Raw genomic sequence first — 15,190 nt, forward strand, 5'->3', positions numbered from 1 at the left:
GGCACAGGCAAGTTATGCAGACTAAAAAGGTAAGAATTAAAAAACATTCTTAAGTCTTTCTCGGATATAAATGCTGTATGGTTATCATTAACAGACTAGAAACAGCCTGCTCTGTCAAAAATGGAAAAATCTACTTATCATTCCCACTGATGCTCAGTAATTAAGCCCGCAGTCACACAGGCCTAGAGACCAGTCTGCAACCTGTACACAACCACAGGTTGTTAGGGAAAATTTGTGTATTGTCTGACTGGTTGAGTAGTTGTTGGAGGTTGCTGACAGTTGGTAAGTGAAATTGATCACAAAAAAGGTGCTGCACCAAAAACCTCCTTGTGAATGGTTTGGTCGCTAGCAGATTGCTACAGTCGCCTGTATTTTGCATGGAATACGCCAACTTGTTTTCAGACCACTTGTAAACCACTTGTGCAATAGTGAAACTGGAATCAGAGAATGTTCACCATTAAGATAAAATTTGTGCCTTTTGAAACATATTGATTGCATTGGTTTGGCACAACCTTTAGTTTAAAGGCAAATGTTCTCTGTTTTCAATCACACAGAACACAGGACTACCACTTGCTAGCGTTGGACTATTGCCTGCATTATTCTCACATTGGTGCAAATTGGTGCATTTTAGCATCATAGATTTACTTTTTTTTTTTAACTAGGTGAGGTTAAAGACTGTTCTAATCCAACTGTGTTGAATATTTGCATGGTCACATATACCTCCATCGGGTAATGTCTAGAAAAATCCAGACTAAAATGGTTAAATTCTCTTAAACTCTGAGCAGGAAAGGCAATAACTACATTCCCCCAAATTCTGAACTGCTCCTTTTAAGTTGTTTGTTTGTCTTTGTGTGTGTGTGGGGGGTAGATGGGCTCCTAATTAAATGTGACCCCACTATTAGTTGTAGATGTCTGAAAACAAAAGTCAGACAAACCGTGATTCACCATCACACAAATCTCTGTTACTGCAAATTATGCTTGAATGCCTGAGCTGACATGTGATGTAATGATACAGTGGGAGATGTGGTGTTTTGGGGGATTTGGTTCCCCGGTGGTCACAGCAGTCCTGGGAAAAGGAAGCACATACAGGAAGTGAGCTGGCAGTGTGTGTAAGTCAGCATACTTTTGTGTAACGTGTTTTTTGAATGCCACACGGAGATGAAATGTTTTTGTCAAAGAGGACAGTGTGTGAGGCATTTGTGTGATTTCTTTTCTGGATATATATATGTATAGTACTCTATTTGCTTTCCCGACTTAAATGACTTATGTAGCTGTAGGAAAAGGGTGATAAATGAACCTAGGCATCCCATCACCTCAGAGTTATGCAGTAGTTATGCACTAATTTGCAGTTGTGGGCAGATAAACGAGGTGACAACAGGAAAGAACAGAAGGCACAGAGAGTAATAGAGCAGAACAAAAGAGAGTGGGGGTCATCACCCAGACAGCACTGAATCTAATGTGCTAATTGCACACATGGAAAGTAGACAAAAAGGAACACTTTGTACTCTGCAACAGTAATCAAACGCTGTGAAAACAGTCTCCAAGTATTATTATTATTAATATTTAGTTTTTGGATGTTTTACTTCATGACTTTTGAAATAATGTCATTGTTGTGTGGTTAACTGTGGCTTTGGACATACCTGTGCACGTAGAACACAACTGGCCTTTTTCACCTTGATGGCTGAAATGTGCACATGATCCGCTCGTGTGGTGTTTGTGGCACGTGTAGGAGTGCGTATATGTGTGAATGTGTGTGTGGCTCCAACAGTGGAGGGGAGGGGGGGGGGGGGGGGGGGTTGGTTTGGTTGGTTGGCTCTGTGTGAGCTCTTTGTAAGAAGTGGGGAGTCGGGGTGGGGTGGGCAGTGGTGGTTGTGGGGGGTTGCCGGGTGTTTCTCTCAGCTGCCTGCTGGTCTGGTTGCTGTTGGTAACTTTGCTTGATTAGATCAACGGATCAGATTTCAGGCCTCTCTCCTGCTCCCCCCACCCCCCCCTTGGAAAGACTGAAGTGGAACTGAAACTGGAGTGGTGCTAAAAGTATGCACGGAGCTGCTAGTTGCGGCGGAGAAAATCGTGACGGTGCTTCCTTGGAAACACTCATCGGAGTTGGAGCTCAAGTGATTTGGGGGAAGGTGGGGGGTAAGAAAGAAGTGAGAGCCTCAGGATAGATAAGCTCCAGGGAGAGAAAAGAGGGAGGGAACAAGGGAGGGAGGAGGAGGAGGGAGAGAGCTCTCAAAGGAAAGAAGGAGTCTTTCTCTCTCTCCATTTCTGTTTGTCTGACTTGCCGGCTGCTGCTTCTTCTTCCGTCTGTATTCTCAGGTTTTCTCGCTGCCGGCGACGGGCTAAAGGAGTTTAAGTGTGTTTTGTTCGCCTCTCGGATTTGAACATGGACTCGGGCTGAACAGCTACACGCAGTGAGCTGTGAGAAGAGTCACTGGAGATTCCCTGTAAGCAGCTTGATCTGATCTGATGTCTACAAGGTGAAGTGTGTCTTTGCTGAAATACCCCACTGAGAGAGATTGTTGCAATTTGAAGAGTGTGCGTACTTGAGGAAGAAACGGCAACCTTACAGTTATTTATTTGACAGTTATTTATTGCTCTGTGTGACAGCGCATACAGTGATGGACAATGCATGCCTGAAGGTTAAAAGTAGCTGTTAGTATGATTCATTTTTCATTATGTTTACATTAGACAAGATCAGCCTACGCTTTGCTGCTTTTGCTGAAAACATTTCCTTCTCTTATGGATGCTGCTTCACACTGAGCCTCTCCTCCCGCCGTTGCTCCCTCTTCTTGCTCACCTTCTGTCGCCTTTAATTCTCCTAATGGTCTCGAGGTCTCAGCTGGTCAGCTGGGATACCCCTGTGTGTGTATGTGTGTTTGAGTGTATCTGTTTTTGTGTGTGTGGTAGTGGTGGTGGTGGGGCAGCTTTTGTTTGGGAAAGACACAGTTGCGAGTTCTAGGATAAGCTACTCCTGGATTTCCCCCGCTCACATGCAATAAGATAGATCCTGCTTTCTATTTTTAAACACATTGTTTGTGTGTATGTTGTGAACACTTCTGATGTGACTGCAGTAGCATTTCTCACACTGTTGTGTTTAGTCTATGGATTGGGGTGGGAGGGTGTATTTGTGTAGTCCATTCTGGGATAGAGAGATAGCAGCTCTCTTTTCTGACTTTATCCTTTTTGTTTTGTCAGCTGCTGACCTCTGTTTCTCCCTCCCTCCCTCTCTCTCTCCCTCTCCTTCCATCTCTTCCATTGTTTTTTGCTCCCTTCAGCTCTCTTTTTTCATTCAGATCCACTCAGCTTTCCTCCTTCACAGCCTCTGCCTATTTAACATTTTCTGACACCTTTTGTAAATTTCTTTTCCTTTATTGTCTTTTCTTCTTACAGACTAACAGCAGTGGGGAGAGTTCTCAGTATCAGTGTGTGTGTGTGTGTGTGTGTGTACTTTTCTCTGTTAAATGTCCTGGCAGGGCACCCTGTGAGCTAAGTGTCTCGGTCATAAAACATCTGTGTGTCACAGAACAAAAGTTTCCATTATTTTGGATTTGCTGCGTCATGTGTCCAAATCTCAAATATATTGTGTTATTATATGATGCGGATGAGTTGCTCATGTTACTAAGCTAAAATGGTTAACCATAAACTGTTTCTAAAAGATGCAACTGGATGTCATCTGTTGTTAAGTGAAGCCCAGTTGTTGAGCTGGTACATTAGTAACTTGTCAGTCATAAGGATGGCCCTGTCCTAAAGCGTGCCCTTCATTATTGTCCTTTTTGACTAATGGGAGCCATAATTTCCAAAATGAGACAAGACTTGAAACTAGTGATTGAGACCATCACAAGTCATCAGGAAAGAGTTTAATGAGGTCATAGATCATGGGAGCTGGAGGTCATTTTCCCAGAAGCTTCTGTAGTCCTGAGCTTTGTTTGCAGTCAGTAGATTCGCCTCCTGCTGGCTATTAAAAAGAATGCAGACGCCAGGCTTCACTTTTTAGAGCCAAGAAGTCATATCTAATTTTTAGATGCAGTTAGTGTGGTTAACAGGGTAACATCACTACTATACATCTGCATGTTGATATGTTAAACATGCTAATATAGGCTTTACCTTTTATTTCAAAAAAATTATTAATAATTTCAGCTCTAAAGAAAAATCCCTCGTGTCATAAGTGTATAAACTGAATATCTGTGACGCAAATAGTTTGAGACATCATTATATCATGCAAAATATTGATATAAAAAAAATGTGAAAATTCCTGGATTGTGCTTTTTACTTGTGTGGGTGTGACACGTTTCATCACACTTGTGGAAGTGGCTCGGCTAAGTGAGCGTGGCAGCAGCACTGCGTCACATTCAGACAGACTTTGATTCAGTTTCTTTACTGCTGGGGCTGTGAAGCTACCACCTGAATATACAGCTGCGCCAGAAAGCTTTATGGATGGCACCGCCAAGGCCTGTGTGTGGGTGTGTGTAGGTGTACGTGGATGTGTGTATCCATATGTGTGTGAGACGGGGGTGAATAGGTTCTGCATAGCTGTCTGTAAAGGGGTGCTCCATCACTGTAGCACTAATGGTCTTCCCTTAGGGCACCATGGATTTTAAGGTGTCATGACAGGCATGAATGAAGCATAACAGCTTAGAAGCAGACATCTTCTTCATTTCTGTTTCATAATGCTGGAAATTAGATCAGTTTCAGTTCCTAAATCACCCGTGATGACGTTTAATGTTAAGGTGAAAGAGCGAGGGACTTATGGAGGGAAATTTTTTTGGTTTTTGAGAGCAAAATGTGAGCCGAGGTGGAAGATGGAACATGATTCATTAGGGAACATGATTCCAGACAGTGTCTGGAGTTACTCTGTAAAGAGTTAAAGACTATGACGGATGAAAGAAGGAGAGGGAGTGGGAATCCATCAAAAATAATGCATCAGAGAAATAGGGAAAACAATAAGAAGCTGGCTGTTAACTTTCACAGTACATGTGTAATTTTATCTGGGAGTGAGTGTTTGCGACAGCGAGCATGTCCACTAGTATGCAACTATGTCCAGAGTTTTGCAGCCTGTGCTTTTTTTTTTTTTTTTTCCCTGCATGCTGAGCTTGCATTGCATTGCCACACAGTAAACGCTGTTACAAACTGATAGGGTGTCAGTTCTGCTAGTCTCCCTGGATTTACTGGTACCGGAAGGCAGAAAGAGGGTAGCAAGCAGAGACAAATGGGTAAGGCAGTAGGACTGAGAGCTGATGAAGAATTTGAGAGGAGTGCAGCAAATACAGAAAAGTTGTTGAAAACAGCTGCGTGAGGAGATGGTAAACAGAAGGTCAAACCTGCGATAGAGCATGCTAACATCTCTTTCTGCAGTAGCCTAATAAGTCCAGAGATGTCATCAGCTGGAGGAGTTTAAAGTCCCAGTCCACAGTCTCTGTCTGTATTTTGACATCATGTTAGGAGCCAGACGCTACAGTTTATGTCTGGCTCTGGCACCTTCAGCTACCCAGGGATTCCCTCAGTAGGAATGAATGTCAGCAATGTAGAGAGGATGGTAGTTTGTTTAATCTAGTGGGTACAGCTGTTGCTATGAAGAGATACTGTATGTTATAAATGTGTGTTTTGGATTGTATGTGAGCTCTGTTTTTGCGCACTGTGGTGCCCAGATGTCCTCCCAGGGGTGGAAAGTGGAAGAAGTGACCACTTTGTGATTCATTTTCAGACGTCATGAGAATGATGCAAAGTTGCTGTAATTTGGAATGACAGCGGTGGTTCACATGAGGGCGTAATGGTTTGGAATCAGTTGTTATAGTGTGTGGTGCAAGGTGATTGGGCCTAGTTTAATCCCACAAACAAAGGTGTTTGAGTTAAAAGGCAAAAAAGGAACACACGGCTGAGCAGAGCAAAATAAGTTGACACATGAAATTGGTTTGCCTGCTGTAAAGCTTTACACTGTTTCCTGATAGAGTTCTGCGGCACTCTATAATGAATTTTACAGTAATAGAATAATTAATAGAGATTTGAACTGTTTTTTTTTTTTTTGTTTTTTTTACACCCCCATTGCCATTCCCTCAGAGGGGAAAAAAAATAAACAGACAACTTAATATTTCAGGAGGGATCTTCTGTATTTCTTGTTTGATAACTGAAACAGACACATGAACTTTCAGCTTGCTGCTCATTGTGTTCAAATGAATGCGCCTGTTTGACTAAAATGGAGTCTGGTTTTGTTGCATGTCATAACCCTTGTGCTCTAAGTGAATGGAAGTGTCTTAAATTGGCATTTTGGCAAATAGGCTAATTTGCTTTCTTGCAGACGAAGTAAATTAAGATTGAAACTCCAATAATAGAAAATGACAGCGAGCAGCCTGTATAGTTAGCACAGCATGAATAATGAAACAAAGGGAAAAGAGCTATCTTGTGTCTGTGCTTGGAAAAAAAAAAACAAACTAGTACTGCTAGTAATGGTGGAAGAACTACTAAACTAAGCAGCTCGTGGCTATAGCTCTTATATTAAACAAATATAAGGGGTGCTGATGGCAAGAAAGGTGAATAAGTATATTTCCAAAGAATAGAAGTGACTAAACAAAATCTATTCTGTCCATGTGAAGTGTTATTTCATCTGCTGTCACTGTCTGCAGATGGCTGTGACTCTCAGGCTAGACATTCATGAATGAACCGAGAATCAGGAAGCTATTAGACATCATCCTTTGTGAACTTCTGGGTTACTTTTTTCTTTTTTTAAATCTATGATTAACCTTTTGAGACGCCAACAAATGAGTGCAGATGATCAGTAAACATGGCCGTATTAAATATTGCGCAGAAAACTCAGGACAACTTGGTTTCTGTTAATTATAGTTTTAAATTTAAACACAGTGCTCGGGATTCTTGGCGTGATTTTTGTGGAAAAGCCCACAGACGTTTCTGGTCTGTCTCAGAGGGTGGTGCAGTATGAGTGAGAGGTTCCTCAGCAGTTTCCTTTCCCTCTGTGTGAGCCGTGTGTGTGTGTGTGTGAGACTTCAAAGCCTGTCTATACAGTCAGAGCTTGCTAGACAGTTTCAAACGAGAAACAGTCTGTGAGACAGGCAGACACACTCTCACACACTGCGCACGCCTCTAATACAATGTTACACACTTACAGACACACACACACACACACACACATCTCCCCCAAGCTTCCAGGTGGCTGCAGCTTGTTAGTGGTACAGCAAAAGAAGCCAGAGGAAGCCAGCCCACACCAGCTGCATAATACAGTCTGTCTGCCCTCTACCTGCCTTCTCATCTCATTCTTTTACAACTTTTATCCCATCTTTTATTATAGTTTCTATTTGAAAGTTCTCTGCTTCTTTTTGTCTCATATTCTTAAAACCATCTTTGCTGATCGCCTCTCATTCCAGCTTTTTCTTATTCCCAGCCTCGCTTCTTAATCTCTCCACCCCAGTCTTCCTATTCCTCCTAATCAAGCTCATAATTTACACTTGTGAAAAATTTCCTGCACAATAACAAAAGTTACTATTTTGTGACATTATAGATCAAATTGACCAAGAAAATAATAATCATTAAGGAGTTAATGGAAACACGTTGTATCATCTTCTGCGTGTATGTGTGTGTGTTTTGCATGTGCGTGGCACTATGTCAGCTGCTGTCTGCTCCATACCTGTCTAACTCAACTGAATGCATCAAAGGAGGGGGCGAGTGCAGTCTTAAAGGAGCTAGTAGCAGGAGAAGAGCAAGATGGAGGGAGGGAAAGTAAACAACAGATGGTAGAAGCATGTTGCCGCTATTCGCAGCAGCCCACCACCAGCCTCTTGCGAGGTTACTATGCAGCAGTGACCGTGACGATATGGGGGGTCAAAGGTCAAGTGCTTCCTTAATGCCGGCCCCTTAATGCCACGCGCCGTGCCAGCCTTGAACCAGCTGAGACACACGTATAAGCACGCTGAGAGATTGTACGGTTTTAAACAGTGTTTTCTTTGGCTGAGGTTTGGCATGTGATGACTGCTGAAGTCTTCCACGCAGCGTCCACCCTTAACCCACCTGCCAGCCGTGATGACACACACTGAGGCGGCTGTGTGTTTGTGTGTGTGTGTGTGTGTGTGTGTGTGTGTGTGTGTGTGTGTGTGTGTGTGTGTGTGTGTGTGTGTGTGTGTGTCTGAGCGCTGAGTCGTTTCATGCTGAGGAGTGAACTGAGTAGTGGCACACATTGGTTGGCATGGCTTGTAGGTGCCATGAACTTATTCTCAGAGACAGGGAAAAAGAGAGAGAGAGTGAAAATTGGAAAATGCATGTGGTCAAAATGAGACACTTGTGCTGTGGAATGGAATAACTTTCAGAGGACCAGTTTGAGAGCTTGGGTGTGAGGACTTTGGGGAAAATGTGGACATCTGGACCGATCCTGTGTGCAGCTATAAGGTTTGATTTAGGATTGGGGTGAGGCATCTCAGTTGTGATGGCTGAGGTTTAAGCCCTGTCCACATACTATATGAGTGTCCACCATTCTTTTTAGTTGCCCTTTTGTTATTGCTAACCTTTGGTTATTTCACTCTTTGCCTGATCTTATTGTTACTATCTTCACTGTTTTTGCTTCTGTCACCAAACTTTGGTTAAAGAAAAACACAATAAAATTGTACTTTTAAAAGTACTTTCAGTGTTATTTGATTTTTAGGCTTAAGTAACTAGGTCGTGTTTAAGTTGAGACAATCAAGACTGTCTGGAGATGTGATACAGTAATGGTTCATCGTGTAAACCATAAATAACAGTTTGTGTTGTTGACAGTAGAATGAGGTTAGACCTTCGGTAGCTGTCTTTTATGTTTCCGCTTTTCTGAACACAGTGCAGTGTTGACAGGTAAATAAGCTGCGAATCACTCCGATTGAGACGCTCTTACCAGAAGAAGCGTCAGTTCAGCATTCACGTTTAAAAAAAAAAAACAAAAGGCAGCAGTTTCTTTGTGGCTGATAGAGGATGAGGTAAATACAAGCAGCAGAAATGCCGGGAGTTGTGTGATTCACTTCCCCGTCTGCATGAAGTGTGGCTGACTGTTTTCCTGTGAACAGGAAGCAGAAGCTGCCGTTTCTGGAAGAGATCATTATGTAGGGTGAACTGCACCGAACTTGCCCATATGTGTGCGAGAGCGAGAGATCACGTCTTTGTGGCTGCTTCATGGGCTAAAATGAGATTTTCATTTCATTTACTGTGCCACTTTTAGACATAATTACTAAAATAAACAAGGTACATTTTTTTTTGTGTGTGTATTTAAATAGTTTTCTGTGTAAATTAAATGTGATGATTTAATAATCAATTGGGTGGAGAGAAATGTGTGATTTATAATCGATCGGACCCAAAGTGAAAGTGAATTAAACAGAAACGGACTAAAAACTAAACTAAAACTTAAACCTCCTTCAGTGAAAATTGCTTTCTAAAAATGAAACCACATGATTAATTGTGGTTACGATTCATGTGTGTTCTGTAAATGACCGTGAAAGAGAGAATACAAGGCATCTTACGTATTACCGGCTGCCTCAGTGTGCAGACGAGCTGACGTTTTCAACTCCATTACACAAAGGATTGGAGATAAATTATTACCTTGTGCTTTTTGTTTGCCTTCTGTTGATATTTTTGCAGACTCAGGCAATACCCATTAAATTTGCATTACCTAAATGAGCGTGGCAGGTTCAGATCTGGGCTATGTTGCACAACTGGGGAATGTTTGCAGGGTTACGTACATATGTGTTGGCAGTGGCGCATGACTTTGTTGGGAGGACACGAGATGAGTCAGAGGAAATGGATGTGTATTTGTGCCAGTGATTGTCCTGTTCATTGTTTATTTCTCTGAAAATAAAGCCACACAAAATCTGTGAAACAATGAGTTTTGCCAACCGTTGCCATTACTGTGCCTCTCTTTCAGCTCCTCTTTTATTTCTTTCACTTTTTTTTATCTGCTGAAAACTGGTATTTATATTTGGAATTATAGCAATTTTATTTTTAACCTTATTTTTTCTCTTTTATGCTTCTTTCAACAGGAATGGCAGCAGCTCTGTCTTTCTGAAGAAATTTGTGGCATGAAACCAGATCACATACGTCTTTCGTTCACCTCCTCCTTCATCTCCCTTCACCACTCTCCAGTTAGAAGCACACACCTCAGCTTCGCTGCATTGATGAGGTAACATCAGGCTCCGTGCATCGCAGAACCCACCTGCAGCAACGTTACCTTCCCCTCTTCCTTCCTCTTCTGTCAGTCAGTCATTCCATCGCAGCCATGGGCCAAAAGATCTCTGGCAGCATTAAATCAGTAGATGGTCGTGGGGAAAGCGGTGGCTCCCCATCCTACCGACCCCTGACTCATCGTCGGCAGCACCCAGAGCTAAGGGGCCCGGATTTCTCCAAACCTACCAGGCTGGATCTCCTACTGGACATGCCGTGCGCTGGACTGGAGACCCAGATCCGTCACGCATGGAACCCTGATGACCGGTCACTTAACATCTTCATTAAAGAGGATGATAAGTTGACCTTTCACCGCCATCCTGTTGCTCAGAGCACGGACTGCATTCGGGGACGAGTCGGATACACAAGGGGTCTCCACGTGTGGAAGATCCACTGGCCTGTCCGGCAGCGAGGTACCCACGCTGTAGTTGGAGTGGCAACCTCTGAAGCCCCTTTACATTCTGTTGGGTACACAGCGTTAGTTGGGTCGGACTGTGAGTCCTGGGGCTGGGATCTGGGACGTAATAGGCTCTACCATGACAGTAAGAACCGGGCCCACAGCTCGCTGCCCTCTTACCCTTGTTTTCTGGAGCCGGAGGAATCGTTCACCCTTCCGGACTCTCTGTTAGTGATTCTGGACATGGATGAAGGAACCTTAAGTTTTATGGTGGATGGACAGTATCTGGGAGTGGCTTTTAGAGGGCTGAAAGGAAAGAAGCTGTATCCCGTCGTCAGTGCTGTGTGGGGACATTGTGAGATATCCATGAAGTACATCAATGGCTTGGATCGTAAGTAAACACTTTCTGGCAACACAATATGAATGTGATCCAGCACTGAAGGAGGCTTCTCAGAGTTCATATTCACATTACCTTTTAAACAGTATCTTTTAATTCAACTACTAAACAATCTTCTAAATAACATGACTGTTGATACAGAAAAAAGGAAACCATCGAACTAACATAATCTGTTGGCGTCATGTCACGATGCAGCCTTTCGTGGTGTTGCAAGAATTTCAGTTTGTTGTGTCACTCTTCTGAGATTGCACATTTGACACACTTTCTTTGGCAGCAAACAAGGTGAAAATTAGTTTGAGTACCACTGCAGGAAGTCCACGTGTTCTGCAACGTTCATTATTCAGTACTCTGTACTGAAAGCATTAGTGTCTCAGCGGTTTAAGTGTGCAGTTTCCAGTGTTTCATTTTTTTTTTTTTCTTCTCAAATTGAAGTGCTTTCTGTGGCAATGGTAGTTGTGTCTTTCAGATTGCTGTGGCAAAGCAGACATGTGACAAAAACCTGGGAAAAAAATAGTTTAAAATGCTGTTCTGCAGAGTTTGAGTGGGTAAATAGATTGCATTTTTTTTTTGGTAATCTCAGAAGGCTCTCACGCTGTCTACATGTGTGCGCCGTGAGAGGAGAGACAGGCTGTCCCATCACAGTCTAAACAGTGACGCTTTGAACATCTTGTTAAAAGCTCACTTAGACACTCATCATGGACACTTACACACATGAACCACACACCTGCCGGGAAGGGAAAGTGTGTGTTATGACAACAGGCTTATAATCTACTCAGTTTTAGTTCGCTGAGCCCTGTGGGTCTTATTTGATATCACAACAGGGTGTTTTTTTTTTTTTTTGGTCTGTACCCCCAACAGAAATCTGAAAGGAAAACCCATCTCTCTCTGTAGTTTGTTACATCTCATTTCTCTTTGCTCAATCATCTCAAATTTCTGTTTGAAATTTTTTCTTAGAAGTTCTCTGCTCTCCGGGGACACCATGACATCAAGAGCAAGTTTTCTTCTCTAAAAAAAAACAGGCTTCGTTCCAGATTTAAATGGGATGTTTTTTTTCTTTTTTTTGCCTTAAAATTGCAGCTGGCCAACTAGAATATGAATCAGAATCAAAAAATAACACTTGGCTGAACTGTAACTATTTCTCATCCTCCAGTTTAATTCCTGCTTATGTGTTTATATCTTTTAATCTCCAGCCTGTCACTATTAAAGATAGTTTGGCTGCTCAAAATCACCTTACCTCAGACACTTTTCATTTATAGAGAATATTGAGTCAGTTTAAAGCACTCGCTTCTACAATCTCATAGCCTTCATGCTGTGAAATGAGGTTTGACTGTGTGTAAAGCTTAATGCAGGGAGGAGGGGAAAATCTCATCGTCATGAGCGGGCCAGAATGTGTGTATGAGAGCGAGAGACACCGAGCCGGCATGAAATTAAAAAATACATATTTTTGGCCAGAGTACAAAAAAAAAAAGAAGACGACTAAAAGTCAGGCCATGCCAGAAAGTGGTGCATTCACAGTGTGTCTGTACTAAGCTGTTCACTACCCTGGTATTTTAGTTTCTTTCTCCAACCTTTTTTCCTCTATTATACAGCTGTGCATTCAGAATCTCCCAAACAAATGAAATGAAACCACTAGTGAATGTGTGCCCAAATAGATGGAAACAAAGGTGTTTTTGAGAGAGGCCTAAGGTAGGGGAAATCCACTTGGGACTACCAAATCTGAAACAATGTCTTTGGTTTCCGATTCCATTCATTTGCTGCTGAGATGTCGTTTTGGGTTATTAGCACTCCAGGCATTGCTCTGAATTTCAAACACAGACAGAAGTGAGAGTGATATTTCAAGATTTTAGTCAAAGGTGAAGTAAATAGCCTGAAGCAGGCTCTCTTTGATGCAGGGCAGGCAAACGGGCTGTGATTACAGTCTGTGCAGCAGCTTCTTTCAGTATCAGTTTTGGATTGAATCGGCTTGTCTGCCCCACAGATGACACGAATAGTAAGAATGAAGTCATAATTGCTGTCTGCCTGTGAGTGCAGGAGTGTCTGTGTGAATGGAAAACCATCACTATGCGGTCAGCTGAAGAACAAACGAAGAATTATTTGGTAATTTCACACTTTATTTAAGTGGCCGTCCTGTGAAAAGCGACTTTTGGCTTGTTTGTTAATTATTGCTGGAAGGAGAAACAACATGACTGCGGGTTATTAAAGAGAGATCTGTAGGTGCGCCCGTCTTCTCGTCACACTGTTTGTTTTTCTCATCATGTCGGCTCAGGCCCCTGTTGCACTACGATTACCATTTTGCTCCACCTTAGATCATTGCTCCCATTCCTGCAGTAACACGGTGTACACCGGAGAGAGATGAAACCAGCAGCACTTCAGGCTTATGGCATTTTTTTTTTGTAAGATCGCACAAAGCAACCAAGAACAGATAAGCATGTTGAGTAAGCACTAATGCAAATAAAGGCTGACAGAGCTTCAGTCTGCATTGTCCCACACATGTGAGCTAAGTTATTCATCCTTCCAGCCCTCTTACTTCAAAGGCTTCCTCTATAAACTTGTGAACTGATCTGTTTGCCAGTTAGAGTATATTTAACTTAATAGATGCTACATTACATAAGCTACATGTGCAGCTAATTTATTTTGCAACACTCATCTCTGTCTCCTTAATGTTTTTCCCCTCATAGTTCAGTTTTCTCTTGTCCTGCCTCGATAATTGTACCAATTAGCAGCACTTTGATTAGCTACAATGGGAGCTGTCTCGGCTTCGGCCCGATATGTGCCACTTTCTCTCCTTTCTTTGTGCTCCTGCACACATTATGTTGCAAAAATCTGGTAGTTTAACAGCTAATTAAAAAAAAAATCACCCAGTGTATGTGTGTGTATATATATATATATATATATATATAATTGTTTTTTTTTGTTTTTTGAATAATTAAATGCAATTGTTGGGCACATAATGCTTTCATTACCTCATAAACCCCATTTTTTGGGAGTGGTTTTAACTACAGTTGCTTGTTTCTTTCCTGCTAGTGAAGCCAGTGTCTGCGTGGGTTTCTCGCATGGCTGAAAAGTTCCCCGTCCAACAGCTGTCATATGATTCTTAACCCACACAATGCAATTTTTTTTCTCCTCGCAGACAATTAAGCTGACCAGCCAGCAGCACCAGTCATTGTTGCATCTTGGACTGTGAGGGAAGCAAAAGGGAAAACGGTGTTGAATGGGTTGAAAATAAGGAAAGGTGAGAGTCTAAGGTGAGGGGGAGAGCGGCAGGATGGAAGAAAACCCCAGAGAGATGGTTACAGCCGGGAGAATTGGTAAAAGTAGGATAACATCTACAAGTAGCAGCGAGCATACTGAAGTTTTATCAGGAGAAGGATGGAAGCAGAGCAGAGAGGCAGCGAGAGAGAGGGCTATGTGACAGACACACGGCTGATCAGCTTTTCTGAGCTGACTTGGGAAAAAATGTAATATTCAGGAAAGTAAAAAAAAAAAAAGGCACTGCAACAAATGCACATGCATGCAGTGTTACATTTTTGTCTATTTTAACTGAAAAATGCCTGCATACAGTATAAAAATGGCCAAACTTTTAACTGTCCTGAAATATGGCATTTGCAGCATGTTGCAGACACACACTGGGGCTTCTCTGGCATTAATTTATATTTCACAGTCAAAATCACAACTGCTGGCTTATTCAGGATTATTCACATTCCAGCAGATCTGCCGACATGAAGTGACCCAGTTTCTTTCTCCTGTAAGCCAGCTGAGAGCTGACACCCTGACCTCCCTCCCTCTCCCCTACTGTTTAGTCTGAGTCACATGCGCTTACACACTCCAGGTCAGACCTAAACCAGCTGCAGCCACCTACTCACTAGAACTTCAGAACAGAGATCTAGTTGTGTTGAAATTGTTTACATGAAGATCACGGCACCCGAAATTACCCAGAAAGCATGCTGCCAGTGGAAACGCTTAGGTTGATAAATGATCTGGAATCCACTCTTTCTGTGTTTGTGTTTCTGTGGCTTTTATGTCGGTTTATCAGTTCAGTGAAAATAGTTAACCTTTAAATTAATAATTGGAGTTTTTGTTCAGGTGCTGGTTCACAAGATCAAAACAAATACAGCACAAACTCAGTTGCCTCCTTGTGATATTAAGTCATGCAGATGCAGATTTGGATTTCTTAGATCTGCTGCGGTTTTGAGGCACTCGTCTCAAGACGTCTGCAG

The 15,190-nt window shown here is 42.4% G+C and overlaps 1 protein-coding gene across 5 annotated transcripts in view; it reads left to right on the plus strand.

Annotated features, from left to right (window-relative positions):
- LOC115796017 (SPRY domain-containing SOCS box protein 4-like) overlaps nucleotides 1–15,190 on the plus strand; it is a 77,673-nt gene that overhangs the window by 31,238 nt on the left and 31,245 nt on the right. For 3 of the 5 annotated variants that reach the window (XM_030752208.1, XM_030752210.1, XM_030752212.1), the window contains one exon: nucleotides 9,999–10,967. In XM_030752208.1, coding sequence (XP_030608068.1) covers nucleotides 10,235–10,967 — 733 coding nt within the window. In that variant the 5' untranslated portion in view covers nucleotides 9,999–10,234. Of the gene's footprint in view, nucleotides 1–1,876; nucleotides 2,478–9,998; nucleotides 10,968–15,190 lie in introns of those variants that run through there. The other 2 variants (XM_030752209.1, XM_030752211.1) reach the window with 2 other exon arrangements.

Source organism: Archocentrus centrarchus, chromosome 17 (assembly GCF_007364275.1).
Source record: "Archocentrus centrarchus isolate MPI-CPG fArcCen1 chromosome 17, fArcCen1, whole genome shotgun sequence".
Lineage (NCBI taxonomy): Eukaryota > Metazoa > Chordata > Actinopteri > Cichliformes > Cichlidae > Archocentrus > Archocentrus centrarchus.